This window comes from Melopsittacus undulatus, chromosome 1 (assembly GCF_012275295.1).
Source record: "Melopsittacus undulatus isolate bMelUnd1 chromosome 1, bMelUnd1.mat.Z, whole genome shotgun sequence".
Classification (NCBI taxonomy): domain Eukaryota; kingdom Metazoa; phylum Chordata; class Aves; order Psittaciformes; family Psittaculidae; genus Melopsittacus; species Melopsittacus undulatus.
This window is the reverse complement of record NC_047527.1, coordinates 1,122,909-1,136,148: the sequence shown is the minus strand read 5'-3', so window position 1 is coordinate 1,136,148 and position 13,240 is coordinate 1,122,909. Positions and strand designations below refer to the sequence as shown.

The 13,240-nt window shown below is 59.2% G+C and overlaps 1 protein-coding gene across 1 annotated transcript; it reads right to left on the bottom strand.

The window, feature by feature from the left end:
• Positions 1–1,618: 1,618 nt before the first annotated feature.
• Positions 1,619–12,462, bottom strand: FOXH1 (forkhead box H1; the record flags this gene model as incomplete). The annotated part of the gene is given in 7 exon segments (XM_034069070.1): positions 1,619–1,700; positions 1,702–1,799; positions 5,420–5,488; positions 5,490–5,525; positions 8,836–8,986; positions 12,273–12,366; positions 12,426–12,462. Coding segments are annotated over 7 exon segments (567 nt in total), but the record flags the coding sequence as incomplete, so codon positions are not given.
• Between the last annotated feature and the right edge of the window lie 778 nt (positions 12,463–13,240).

Below are 13,240 nucleotides of genomic sequence, written 5' to 3'. Positions count from 1 at the left end.
CCAGTCCAGACCAGTGCAGACCAGTACAGCCCAGTACAGACCAGTGCAGCCTGGTGCAGACCAGTACAGACCAGTGCAGACCACTCCAGCCCAGTGCAGACCAGTGCAGACCAGTACAGACCAGTCCCTTACCCCAGTCAGTTCGGGTCGCTCTGGGGCCCCCTTGGGTGACGCAATCAGCGTTGGGCCAATCCCCATCGATCCCCATCGATCCCCAGCCAATCCCCATCGATCCCTATCGATCCCCAGCCAATCCCCATCGATCCCTATCGATCCCCAGCCAATCCCCATCGATCCCCAGCCAATCCCCATCGATCCCCAGCCAATCCCCATCGATCCCTATCGATCCCCAGCCAATCCCCATCGATCCCCAGCCAATCCCCATCGATCCCCATCGATCCTCAGCCAATCCCCATCGATCCCTGCCGATCCCCAGCCAATCCCCATCGATCCCCAGCCAATCACCATCGACCCCCATTGATCCCCAGCCAATCCCCATCGATCCCCATCGATCTCCAGCCAATCCCCATCGATCACAGCCGGCGCCGGCGGCGCTTTGATGTGCAAAGGGACCGGAGCGGCTGGGAATGGGGGTGAGGGGAGCAGGGATGGGTGCGGGGATGGATACAGGGATACAGGGATGGATACAGGGATACAGGGATGGATATGGGGATGCAGGGATGGATATGGGGATACAAAGATGGAGATTGGAATACAGGGATGGATATGGGGGTACAGGGATGGATACAGGGATACACGGATGGTATATGGGGATGCAGGGATGGATATGAAGGATACAGGGATGGATACAGGGGTACAGGGATGGATACGGGGTACAGGGATAGATATGGGGTACAGGGATGGATATGGGGTACAGGGATAGATATGGGGTACAGGGATAGATATGGGGTACAGGGATGGATATGGGGTACAGGGATGGATACGGGGATGCAGGGATGGATACAAGGATACAGGGATGGATACAGGGATGCAGGGATGGATACGGGGGTACAGGGATGGATATGAGGGTACAGGGATGGATACAGGGGTACAAGGATGTTGGGGCTCACCCCCCCCGCACCCCTCCCATGGGGGGGATCCCCCTCCCCTCCCTCCCCCCCCACAGAGCTCCCTGGGGGTTCCCCCACCTCCTCTTTATTGGGTACCACGGGGGGGGGGTCACACACACGGGGGGGGTGTCTCACAGAGGTCAAAGGTCACTACCCCCGGATCGCAGGGGGGGCAGTGTCCCCGGGGTGGCTCAGCCACACGTCAAAGACGCTCTTATTGGGGGGGGCGACGGGGGGGGGGGAGGGGGGGGAGCAGGGGGGCGGGGGGGGGTGGGGGGGAAGGGGGGGGGCGGGGAATGTGGGGGGGCCCGTTAGGGGGCGCCACAGCATTGGGGGCCACGGTGGTGCTATAGGAGGTGGGGAGCTGCCCCCATGGGGGGGGGGGCACCCATAGGGGGGCGGGGGGGAGGGGGGATGGGGTCAGTGGGGGGGGGGATGGGATCGGGGGGGGTCCCCGTTTTCCTCGGATCAGCCAATAGGGAAGCGATGGAGAAGGAGCTGCGGGGGGGGGGGGAGGGGGGGGGAGGGGGGGGGGGGGGGTGGGGGGGGGCGGGGGGGGGGAGGGGGCAGCCCCGGAGGATGAAGGGGGTGAGGTCACGTGGGAGGTGCCCAGCCCCCCCCCCGCGCCACGGGCGTGTTCTGCAGCCGCAGAGCCCCCGACGGGATCCGGGACACGTCCACGGTCCAGAAGTTGCCTTTGGCCTGAGGGCGAAGAGGGTCCTTGAGAACCTGCGGGAGACAGAGGGAATGGGAATGGGAATGGGATGGGAATGGGAATGGAAATGGGATGGGGATGGGGTGGGAATGGGATGGTCTGGGGGTGGAGGGGATCCTTGAGAACCTGCGGGGACAGAGGGAATGGGATGGGAATGAGGTGGGAATGGGATGGGAATGGGATGGTCGGGGGGCGGAGGGGATCCTTGAGCACCTGCGGGAGACACGGGGATGGGAACGGGAATGGGGACGGGAATGAACGGGAATGGGAATGGGAATGGGAATGGGGGGGATGGGGTGGGAATGGGATGGGAATGGGATGGTCTGGGGGCGGAGGGGATCCTTGAGAACCTGCGGGAGACAGAGGGATGGGATGGGAATGGGAATGGGATGGGAATGGGGGGGGGATGGGGGGATGAACGGGAATGGGATGGACTGAATGGGAATGGGAACGGGAATGGGAACGGGAATGAACGGGAATGGGGGGGGGAATGGGATGGTCTGGGGGCGGAAGGGGTCCTTGAGAACCTGCGGGGACAGCGGGAATGGGATGGGAATGGGAACGGGAATGGGATGGGAATGGGGGGGGGATGGGGTGGGAATGGGAACGGGAATGGGAATGGGGTGGGAATGGGATGGACTGAGGGCGGATGGGGTCCTTGAGAACCTGCGGGGACAGCGGGGATGGGGTGGGAATGGGAACGGGAACGGGATGGACTGCATGGGAATGGGGGGGAATGGGATGGTCTGAGGGCGGAGGGGGTCCTTGAGCACCTGCGGGAGACACGGGGATGGGAACGGGAATGGGAACGGGAATGGGAATGGGGTGGGAATGAATGGGAATGGGGTGGGAATGGGATGGGAATGGGATGGGAATGGGGTGGGAATGGGATGGTCTGGGGGCGGAGGGGATCCTTGAGAACCTGCGGGGACAGCGGGATGGGATGGGAATGGGATGGGAATGGGGGGGGGAATGGGAACGGGAATGGGGACGGGAATGGGATGGGGGGGGATGAACGGGAATGGGGGGGGGGGAATGGGATGGACTGCATGGGAATGGGGTGAACTGAATGGGAATGGGATGGGAATGGGATAGACTGAACGGGAATGGGGTGAGACTGAACGGGAATGGTCGGGACTGGAATGGACTGAATGGGAATGGGGTGGACTGAACGGGAATGGTCGGGAATGGGATGGACTGAATGGGAATGGGATGGACTGAACGGGAATGGGATGGACTGAACGGGAATGGTCAGGAATGGGATGGACTGAATGGGAATGGGATAGAGTGCATGGGAATGGGATGGACTGAACAGGAATGGGATGGAATGCATGGGAATGGGGTGGGAATGGGATGGACTGCATGGGAATGGGATGGAATGGATGGGAATGGTGTGGGAATGGGGTGGACTGAACGGGAATGGGGTGGGAATGAGGTGGACTGAACGGGAATGGTCGGGAATGGGATGGACTGAACGGGAATAGGGATAACGTGGGGATGGACTGCACGGGAATGGGGTGGACTGAACAGGAATGGGGTGGGAATGGGATGAAGTGCATGGGAATGGGAATAACATGGGAGAAATGGGATGAGACTGCCAGGGAATGGGGATGAACATTGGATGTACTGCACGGGAATGAATGGGGTGAGATGGCCAGGGAATGGGGATAACATGGAAAATTGGGGAAAAAAAGCATGGGATTGGGGAAAACATGTGAAAATGGGGAAAAACATGGGAAAAATGGGGAAACAGGGTGGGAATGGGGAAAACAGCAAGGAAATTGGGAAAACATGGGAGAAATGGGGAAAACAGTGCAGAAATGGGGAAAACATGGGAAAATGGGGAAAAACAGGGAGGGAATGGGGGAAACTGGGAATGGGGAAACAGCACAGGAATGTGAAAAACAAGGGAAAATGGGGAAAACAGCACAGAAATGGGGAAAACAGCATGGGAATGTGGAAAACAGCATGGAAATGGGAAAAAAAACAGCAAAAATTGGAAAACACAGCAAAAATGGTAAAAAAACAGCCCAAAAATTGGGAAAACATGGCAAAAATGGGGAAAACTGCCTGGAAATGGGGAAAACACTGCAAAAATAGGGAAAACCATGAAAATAAAGGGAAAATGGCAAAAATGGGGAAAATACGGCAAAACTGGGCAAAACAGCCCTGGAAACGAGTAAAACACAGCAAAAATGGGGGAAAATGCCCAGAAATGGGGAAAACATGGCAAAATTGGGCAAACCAGCCTAGAAACGGGTAAAACCCAACAAAAAGTGGGTTCAGACAAATCAAAACAGGGCAAAACTGCCCCAAAATGGATAAATCACCCCAAAAAGTGGGTTCAGAGACCTGAAAACTGGGCAAAACTAACCAAAAATGGATAAATCACCACAAAAAGTGCACTCAGACACCATAAAACTGGGCAAAACATCAAAAAATTGGGCAAATCACTCAAAAAAGAGTAAATCACAACAGAAAGTGGGTTCAGAGACATCAAAATCAGGCAAAAGAGCCCAAAAATGGATAAATCACCCCAAAAACTGGGCACAGATGTGTGAAAAACGGGCAAAACACCCCAAAAATGGGTAAATCACCCCAAAAATGGGTTCATAGACACCCAAAATGGGTAAATCAGCCCCAAAAGGGGGACATACACCCCCAAAAAGGATTTATCACCCCAAAAATGGGTTTAGATATCAAAAAATGATGACATCATCCCCCAAAAATGGGCTCAAAACACCCAAAAATGCATAAATCACCCCAAAAATGGTGGGGGGAACTCAGAAAATGGGGACATCATCCCAAAACCGGGGTCAGAAAGCCCAGAAAATGGGTGAAACTACCAAAAAACGAATGCATTGCACCAAAAATGGGGTAAATCGGGGCCAAACTGGGTGCATAGCCCCAAAATGGGGGTTTCAGCCCCAAAAATGGGGTTTTCAGCCCCAAAAACGGGGGTTTTCAGCCCCAAAAAAGGTGAATTCAGCCCCAAAAATGGGGGGTTCAGCCCCAAAAATGGGGGATTAAGCACCAAAAATGGGGGTTTCAGCCCCAAAACCGGGAGGTTCAGCCCCAAAACTGGGGGGTTCAGCCCTAAAAATGGGGGTTTCAGCCCCAAAAATGGGAGGTTCAGCCCCAAAAATGGGGGTTTCAGCCCCAATAACGGGGGTTTTCAGCCCCAAAAAAGGGGAATTCAGCCCCAAAAATGGGGGGGTTCAGCCCCAAAACCGGGGGTTTCAGTCCCAAAAACGGGGGGTTCAGCCCCGAAAGTGGGGGGTTCAGCCCCAAAACCGGGGGTTCAGCCCCAAAAATGGGGGGTTCAGCCCCAAAAATGGGGGTTTCAGCCCCAAAAATGGGGGGTTCAGTGCTAAAATTGGGGGGTTCAGCCCAAAAACGGGGGGTTTCAGCCCCAAAAACGGGTGTTTCAGCCCCAAAAAGGGCTTTGGGACACCCAAATGTGTGCATCCCATTGGCCCCCCCCCATCAGAAGCTGATGCTGCCCATAGAAAAAGGAGTAAACCCCCCCAAACCCAATTGGGACCCCAAAAAAGGGGGGATTTCACCCCAAAAAGTGATACCCCCCCACGCCCTCCATATGGGGACCCCCAAATCCTTGCCTCCCCCCCCAAACCTTGGCAAAGCAGGGGTTGGAGGAGAGGTTGTGCCGCACTGAATCCTTCCATCCCTGGTACCCCCCCCCCGAAGAACGGGAACAGGCTCCGGATCTCCTGGATAATCTGGGGGGGGGGGGCAGGGATATCCCATTAATGGGGGGGATGGGGGGAGCTGCACCCCCAAATCATCCCCCCCAATGGAGACTGATTCAGACCCCCCCTTACAAGCAATGGGGAATCCCCTCCAATGCAATGGGGACCCCAAACAATGGATACCCCCCCCATACACAGACCCCATAATGGGGATACCCCCACCCCCAATGGGGACCCTTCCCATTGGAGGTACCACTTGGGGAGCCCCCCCATGGGGATGCCCCAATTAATGGGGACCCCCTCTACCAAATGGGGACCCTCATAATGGGGACCCCCACACACACACAATGGGGACCCTCCATTGGAAACACCCCCCTTACCCCTATAGAACCCCTTCAATGGGGACCCCCCACACCCTAGGGTATCCCCATCAATGGGGACCCCCCAACCAATGAGAACCCCCCCTTTTCCCGCTTTAGGAGCCCTTCAATGGGGACCCCGCACCCTTGGGTCCCCCCATCAATGGGGACCCCCCCTATCAATGGGGACCCCCCCTTACCCCTATAGAACCCCCTCAATGGGGACCCCCGCACCCTGGGGTCCCCCATCAATGGGGACCCACCAATCAAAGGGGACCCCCCCCTTACCCCTATAGAACCCCTCCAATGAGTACCCCCCGCACCCTGGGGTATCCCCATCAATGGTGACCCCCCCATCAATGGGGACCCCACTTTCCCCTTTAGGACACCCATCAATGGGGACCCCCCAACCATAGGGGACCCCCCCTTACCCCTATAGAACCCCTCCAATGGGGACCCCACACCCCCTGGGGTACCCCCATCAATGGGGACCCCACTTTCCCCTTTAGGACCCCATCAATGGGGACCCCCCGCACCCTGGGGTCCCCCCATCAATGGGGACCCCCCAACCAACGAGGACCCCCCCTTTTCCCCCTTTAGGAGCCCTTCAATGGGGGCCCACCACACCCTGGGGTATCCACATCAATGGGGACCCCACTTTCCCCTTTAGGACCCCTTCAATGGGAACCCCCCACACCCTGGGGTACCCCCATCAATGGAGACTCCCCCTATCAATGGGGACCCCCCCTTTCCCATTAGAACCCCTTCAATGGGGCCCCCCAGCACCCTGGGGTACCCCCATCAATGGGGACCCCCCTTACCCCTATAGAACCCCTTCAATGGGGACCCCCCACCCCTGGGGTACCCCCAACAATGGGGACCCCCCTTACCCCTATAGAACCCCTCCAATGGGGACCCCCCAACCAACGAGGACCCCCCCTTTTCCCGCTTTAGGACCCCTTCAGTGGGTACCCCCCGCACCCTGGGGTATCCCCATCAATGGGGACCCCCCCATCAATGGGGACCCCACTTTCCCCTTTAGGACGCCCATCAATGGGGACCCCCCAGTCAAAGGGGACCCCCCCTTACCCCTCTAGAACCCCTCCAATGGGGACTCCCCACCCCCTGGGGCACCCCCAACAATGGGGACCCCCCTTACCTCTATAGAACCCCATCAATGCCCCCATCAATGGGGACCCCCCTTTTTCCCTATAGAACCCCTCCAATGCCCCCCCCCCATCAATGGGCCCCCCCCGGGGTGGGGGCAGGGAGGTGTCGCTGCAGGCGATGCAGCGATAGCGGCGACAGAGGCGACAGAGACCCCTCCCCCCCTCCCCCACCCCTCTGTCCCCCTCCCCCCCCCCCCACCGGCGCCCGACCCCCCACGGGCTCATTTGCATCGGCGCCGGGACCGGAGGGACCGGGAGGGGGGAGGGGGGGGGAGGGGTCGTGGGGGGGTCACGGGGGTCCCAAAGGGGCTTTGGGGGGTTCCTATGGGGGTTGGGGGGGGAGGGGGGGTGCTCACCCTGCCCCCCCACAAAGGGATGAGGGGTGGGGGGTGATGGGGGGGTTGGGGGGAGCCTGGGCAGGGGGTGAATGGGAGTGAATGGGGGTGAATGGGGGTGAATGGGGATGAATGGGGGTGAATAGAGGTGAATGGGGGTGAATGGGGGTGAATGGGGTGAAGGGGGTGAATGGGGATGAATGGGGGTGAATGGAGGTGAATGGGGGTGAATGGGAGTGAATGGGGGTGAATGGGGTTGAATGGAGGTGAGTGGAGGTGAGTGGAGCTGAGTAGAGGTGAATGGGAGTGAATGGGAGTGAATGGGGGTGAATGGGAGTGAATGAGGATGAATGGAGGTGAATGGGGGTGAATGGGGGTGAATGGAGGTGAATGGGGGTGAATGGGGGTGAATGGAGGTGAATGGGGGTGAATGAGGATGAATGGAGGTGAATGGGGGTGAATGGGGATGAATGGGGGTGAATGGAGGTGAATGGGGGTGAATGGGGATGAATGGGGGTGAATGGAGGTGAATGGGGGTGAATGAGGATGAATGGAGGTGAATGGGGGTGAATGGGGATGAATGGGGGTGAATGGAGGTGAATGGGGGTGAATGGGGATGAATGGGGGTGAACGGAGGTGAATGGGGGTGAATGAGGATGAATGGAGGTGAATGGGGGTGAATGGGGATGAATGGGGGTGAATGGGGGTGAATGGGGGATCCCGGGGGGGCCCGAGGGTGCCGGTGTTGGGGTAAAGCCGGGACAGGGGGATCCCTGGGGGGGGTCCCGGGGGTCTTGGGGAGCGCTTTGGGGCTCCCAACACCGGGATTGCCGGGGGGGTCCCGTGGGGAGTCCCCGGGGGGGGGTCCCTGAGGTCCCGGGGTGATAGCGGAGGTACCGGTGGTACCTAAGTGGTACCGGTGATACGGGGATGGTACCGGTGGTACCGGGGCTGTACCGGGGTGTTTCCGGTGGTACCGGGGCGGTACCGGGTCGGTTCCGGTGTTACCGATGTAACCAGTGTTACCGGTGTTACCGGTGTTCCCGCTGTTACCGGTGTTACCGGTTGTACCGGTTGTACCGGGTCGGTTCCGGTGTTACCGGTATTACCGGTGGTTCCTGGTGTTACCGGTGCTACCGGTTGTACCGGTTCGGTCCCGGTGTTCCCGTATTACCGGTTGTATCGGTCCGTTCCCGGTGTTCCCGGTTATAACGGTCCGGTCCCGGTGTTCCCGGTTGTACCGGTGTGTTCCCCGTGTTCCCGGTCCGGTCCCGGTGTTCCCGTGTTACCGGTGTTACCGGTTGTACCGGGGTGTTCCCGGTCCGTTCCCGGTGCTCCCGGTGTTACCGGTTTTACCGGTCAGTTCCCGGTTTTACCGGTTGTCCCGGTTCGGTCCCGGTGTTCCCGTGTAACCGGTTGTACCGGTCAGTTCCCGGTGTTACCGGTATTACCGGTGTTACCGGTTCTCTCCCGGTACCTGCGCGAGCTTGAGCCGCCGGGCGGGCGCTGCGCGGATCACGAGCGCGATGAGCGCCAGGTACGAGTACGGAGGCTTCGGGTGGCGCCGGTACCGGAGCCGCGGGGGGCGGCGGGGGGGGGGGGGCGGGCACCGGCACCGGGCTGGGGTCCTGCGGCAGCGGCGGCATCGGGAGCTGACGGGAGCGGGGTGGGAATGGGAATGGATGGGAATGGGGTGGGAATGGGAATGGGAATGGATGGGGTGGGATGGGGGAAGAGGTGGACTGGGAATGGGGTGGGATGGGATGGAGTGGGATGGGAGGCATGGGGTTGGATGGGATGGGAATGGATGGGGTGGGATGGGGTGGGATGGATGGGAATGAGGTGGGATGGGAGGGAGGTGGGATGGGAGGCATGGGATGGATGGGATGGGAATGGGATGGGGTGGGATGGGATGGGGTGGAGTGCGATGGGAATGAGGTGGGATGGGAGGCATGGGGCGGATGGGATGGGAATGGATGGGGTGGGATGGGATTGGATGGGGTGGGATGCAGTGGGATGGAGTGGGATGGAAATGAGGTGGGATGGGAGGCATGGGGTGGATGGGATGGGAATGGATGGGGTGGGATGGGATGGAGTGGGATGGGAATGAGGTGGGATGGGAGGCATGGGGCGGATGGGATGGGAATGGATGGGGTGGTATGGGATGGGATGGAGTGGGTTGGGAATGGGGTGGGATGGGATGCATGGGATGGATGGGATGGGAATGGATGGGGTGGGATGGGATGGGGTGGGTTGGGAATGGGGTAGGATTGGAGGCATGGGATGGATGGGATGGGAATGGACGGGGTGGGATGGGAATGGGGTAGGATTTGAGGCATGGCATGGATGGGATGGGAATGGATGGGGTTGGATGGGATGGGGTGGGTTGGGAATGGGGTAGGATTGGAGGCATGGGATGGATGGGATGGGAATGGATGGGGTGGGATGGGATGAACTAAATGGGATGGTTGGGATGGAATGGGATAGATCAGATGGGGATGGGATGGATGGTATGGGAATGGGATGGATCAGAGGGGATGGGGTGGGATGTGATGGGGGGGAATGGGTGAAGTGGGATGGGAATGGGATGGGATGAATTTAATGGGATGGTTGGGGTGGAATGGGATAGATCAGATGGGGATGGGATGGATCAGATGCGATGAGATGGGATTGATGGATAGGATGGGATGGGATGGAGCAGGATAGGAATGGGATGGCTCAAATGGGATAGATCAAATGGGGATGGGATGGAAGGGATGGGAATGGGATGGATCAGATGGGATGAGATGAGATTGATGGATAGGACGGGATGGGATGGAGCAGGATAGGAATGGGATGGGTCAAATGAGATAGATCAGATGGGATGGGATGGGATGGAATGGAATGGGATGGATTAAATGGGATGGAATGGAATGGGATGGGATGGATCAAATGGGGTAGATCAGATGGGATGGATCGGAATGGGATGGGATGCATCAAACAGTATGGAATGGGATGGATAAGATGGGATGGGATGGACCAGATGGGATGGGATGGATCAGATGGGATAGGATGGATGGAAACAGGATGGGGTGGAAATGAAGACCGGATACAATGGAACTGGGCAGAATGGGAAGAGCTGGGACTCAGGGGTGCTCCAATGGGCCGATCCTGCACCCCCAGCGCGGTGCTGAGCCCCCTGCACACGCTCCTGTGCACCCTGTACGGGCACAGCCACGCGGGAGGGACCCTCACACGCACCCCTTGCACCCATTGCACCCTGCGCACCCATTGCACCCCCATTGAACCCCCAGTGCACCCATTGCACCCCCAGGGCACCCCCAGGGTACCCGCAGGGTAACACTGCACTCATTGCACCCATTGCACCCCTGTGCACCTATTGCACCCCCCCGTGTATCCCTGTGCACCCCTGTGCACCCATTGCACCCCCATTGCACCCCCGGGGCAACCCCAGTGCAACACTGCACCCATTGCACCCCTTGCACCCCTGTGCACCCCTTGCACCCCCCCGTATCCCCTTGCACCCCTGTGCACCCCTCTCACCCCTTGCACCCATTGCACCCATTGCACCCCCATTGCACCCCTTGCACCCCCATTGCACCCATTGCACCCCCATTGCACCCATTGCAACCCTGTGCACCCATTGCACCCCCCCGTGTATCCCCTTGCACCCATTGCACCCCCTTGCACCCATTGCACCCCTTGCATCCCCCCCGTGTACCCCCTTGCACCCATTGCACCCCTGTGCACCCCTTGCACCCCGTGGCCCCCCCCTTGCACACGTGGTGCACTCGTGGCCCCCCCGTGCCCCCTCCGCACTCCCCCTCCCCACCGCAGGCCCCGCCCATCTATCCACTGGCCACGCCCACTCCTTTAACCACACCCACCAAAGGGACCTTGGCCCGTCGATGGCCACGCCCACCAAGTGGCCACGCCCACCACGCGGCTCTTGGCTCCGCCCCTCGCGTCATCAGGTCACGTGCCCCTTCCCTAGGGCTGGAGCACTGGTTATAATGGGAGCACCGGTTGTACTGGGAGCACTGGTTATAATGGGAGCACTGATTGTAATGGGAGCCCTGATTATACTGGGGGCACTGGTTTTAAACTGGTCACACTGGGAGCACTGATTATACTGGGGGCACTGGTTGTAAACTGGTCACACTGGGAGCACTGGTTGCAATGGGAGCACTGATTATAATGGGGGCACTGTTTGTACTGGGGTCATTGGTTGTACTGGGGTCACCGGTTGTACTGGGGTCACTGCTCGCACTGGTGCAGCCCATACTGGTCCATACTGTCTGAACTGGTCCACAGTGGTCACACTAGTCCATACTGACCCATACTGGTCCATACTGGTCTCACTGACCCATACTAGTCCATACCAGCCTCTACTGGCCCATGCAGGCCCGCACTGGTCCACGCTAGTGCATACTGGTCCATACTGGTCACACTGACCCATACCAGTCACACTGTTTGCACTCATCCATACTGGTCACACTGATCCATACTGGTCTATATTGGCTTATACCAGTCCATACTGGCCCGCATTGGTCCACACTAGTCCATACTGGCCGCACTGACCCATACTGGTCTGTACTGGTTACACTGATCCATACTGGTCAGTGGCCCATGCGAGTCCATACTGGACACACTGATCCATACTGGTCTACACTGGTCACACTGATCCATACTGGTCCATATCAATCCATTCCAGTCACAATGGCCCATACCAGTCCATACTGGTCACACTGGTCCATACTCGTCAGAGGGGCCCATACTGGTCCATACCAGTCACACTGATCCATAGTGGTCCATACTGGTCACTCTGATCCATACTGGTCCATATCGGTCAGACTGATCCATACCAGTCCATACCAGTCCCGCTGACCCATACTGGTCTATACTGGTCCATACCGCTTGCAGTGGTCCATACCAGTCCATACCGGTCCGCTGATCCACACTGGTCCATACTGGTCACACTGGTCCATACTGGTCACGCTGATCCATACTGGTCACGGTGATCCATATCAGTCCATACTGGTCACACTTGTCCATACCGGTCCATACTGGTCCATATCAGTCCATACTGGTCACACTGGTCCATACCGGTTGCAATGGTCCATACCAGTCCATACCGGTCACACTGATCCATACTGGTCCATACTGGTCACACTGACCCATACTGGCCTATACTGGTCCATATCGGTTGCAATGGTCCATACCAGATCATACCGGTCACGCTGGCCCATACTAGTCCATACTGGTCCATACTGGTCACACTGGTCCATACTGGTCACACTGGTCCATACCGGTCTCCCCGGGAAGCTCCCCCTCACCCCGCCCCCCCTCCCGCCCCCCGTGTCCCCGCCCCTTCCCCTTTCCCCTTCTCCCATTGGCCCTCTCCCTCCGTGACGTCACTCAAGCCCCTCCCTCCTCCCGGGGTCGACTGCGTCCGTCTCCGGCGTCCACCTCCGACGCTCCTCAGTGGGCGTGGCTCCGCCGGGGCCTCTCCCTCTGATTGGCCACCTCCCCTCTCCTCCCTCCTCCCTCGCTCTCTGATTGGCCATCTCCCTTCGAGGGGGCGTGGTCTACTCGTGTGGTAACTTGTTGGGGGGGGGGAAGAAGCCAAGATGGCGGCGGCGTCGGGGTGAGGCGGCGGCGGCGCCGGCCATGTCCGGGGCGGAGGAGCGAGAGGCCGGGGGGGGCCCGGCCGCCCCCTCCGCCCCTTCCTCGGCCCTACCGGGCCCGACGGCGACGGCTCCGGGGGACGCGGGGGGCTCGGAGGAAGCGGGGCCGCTGCTCGGCGGGGCTCGGCCTCACGCCGAGGCCGGGGCCGATCCGGATGCGCCGCCCAAGAAGCGGCTGAGGGCGGCCGGGACCGG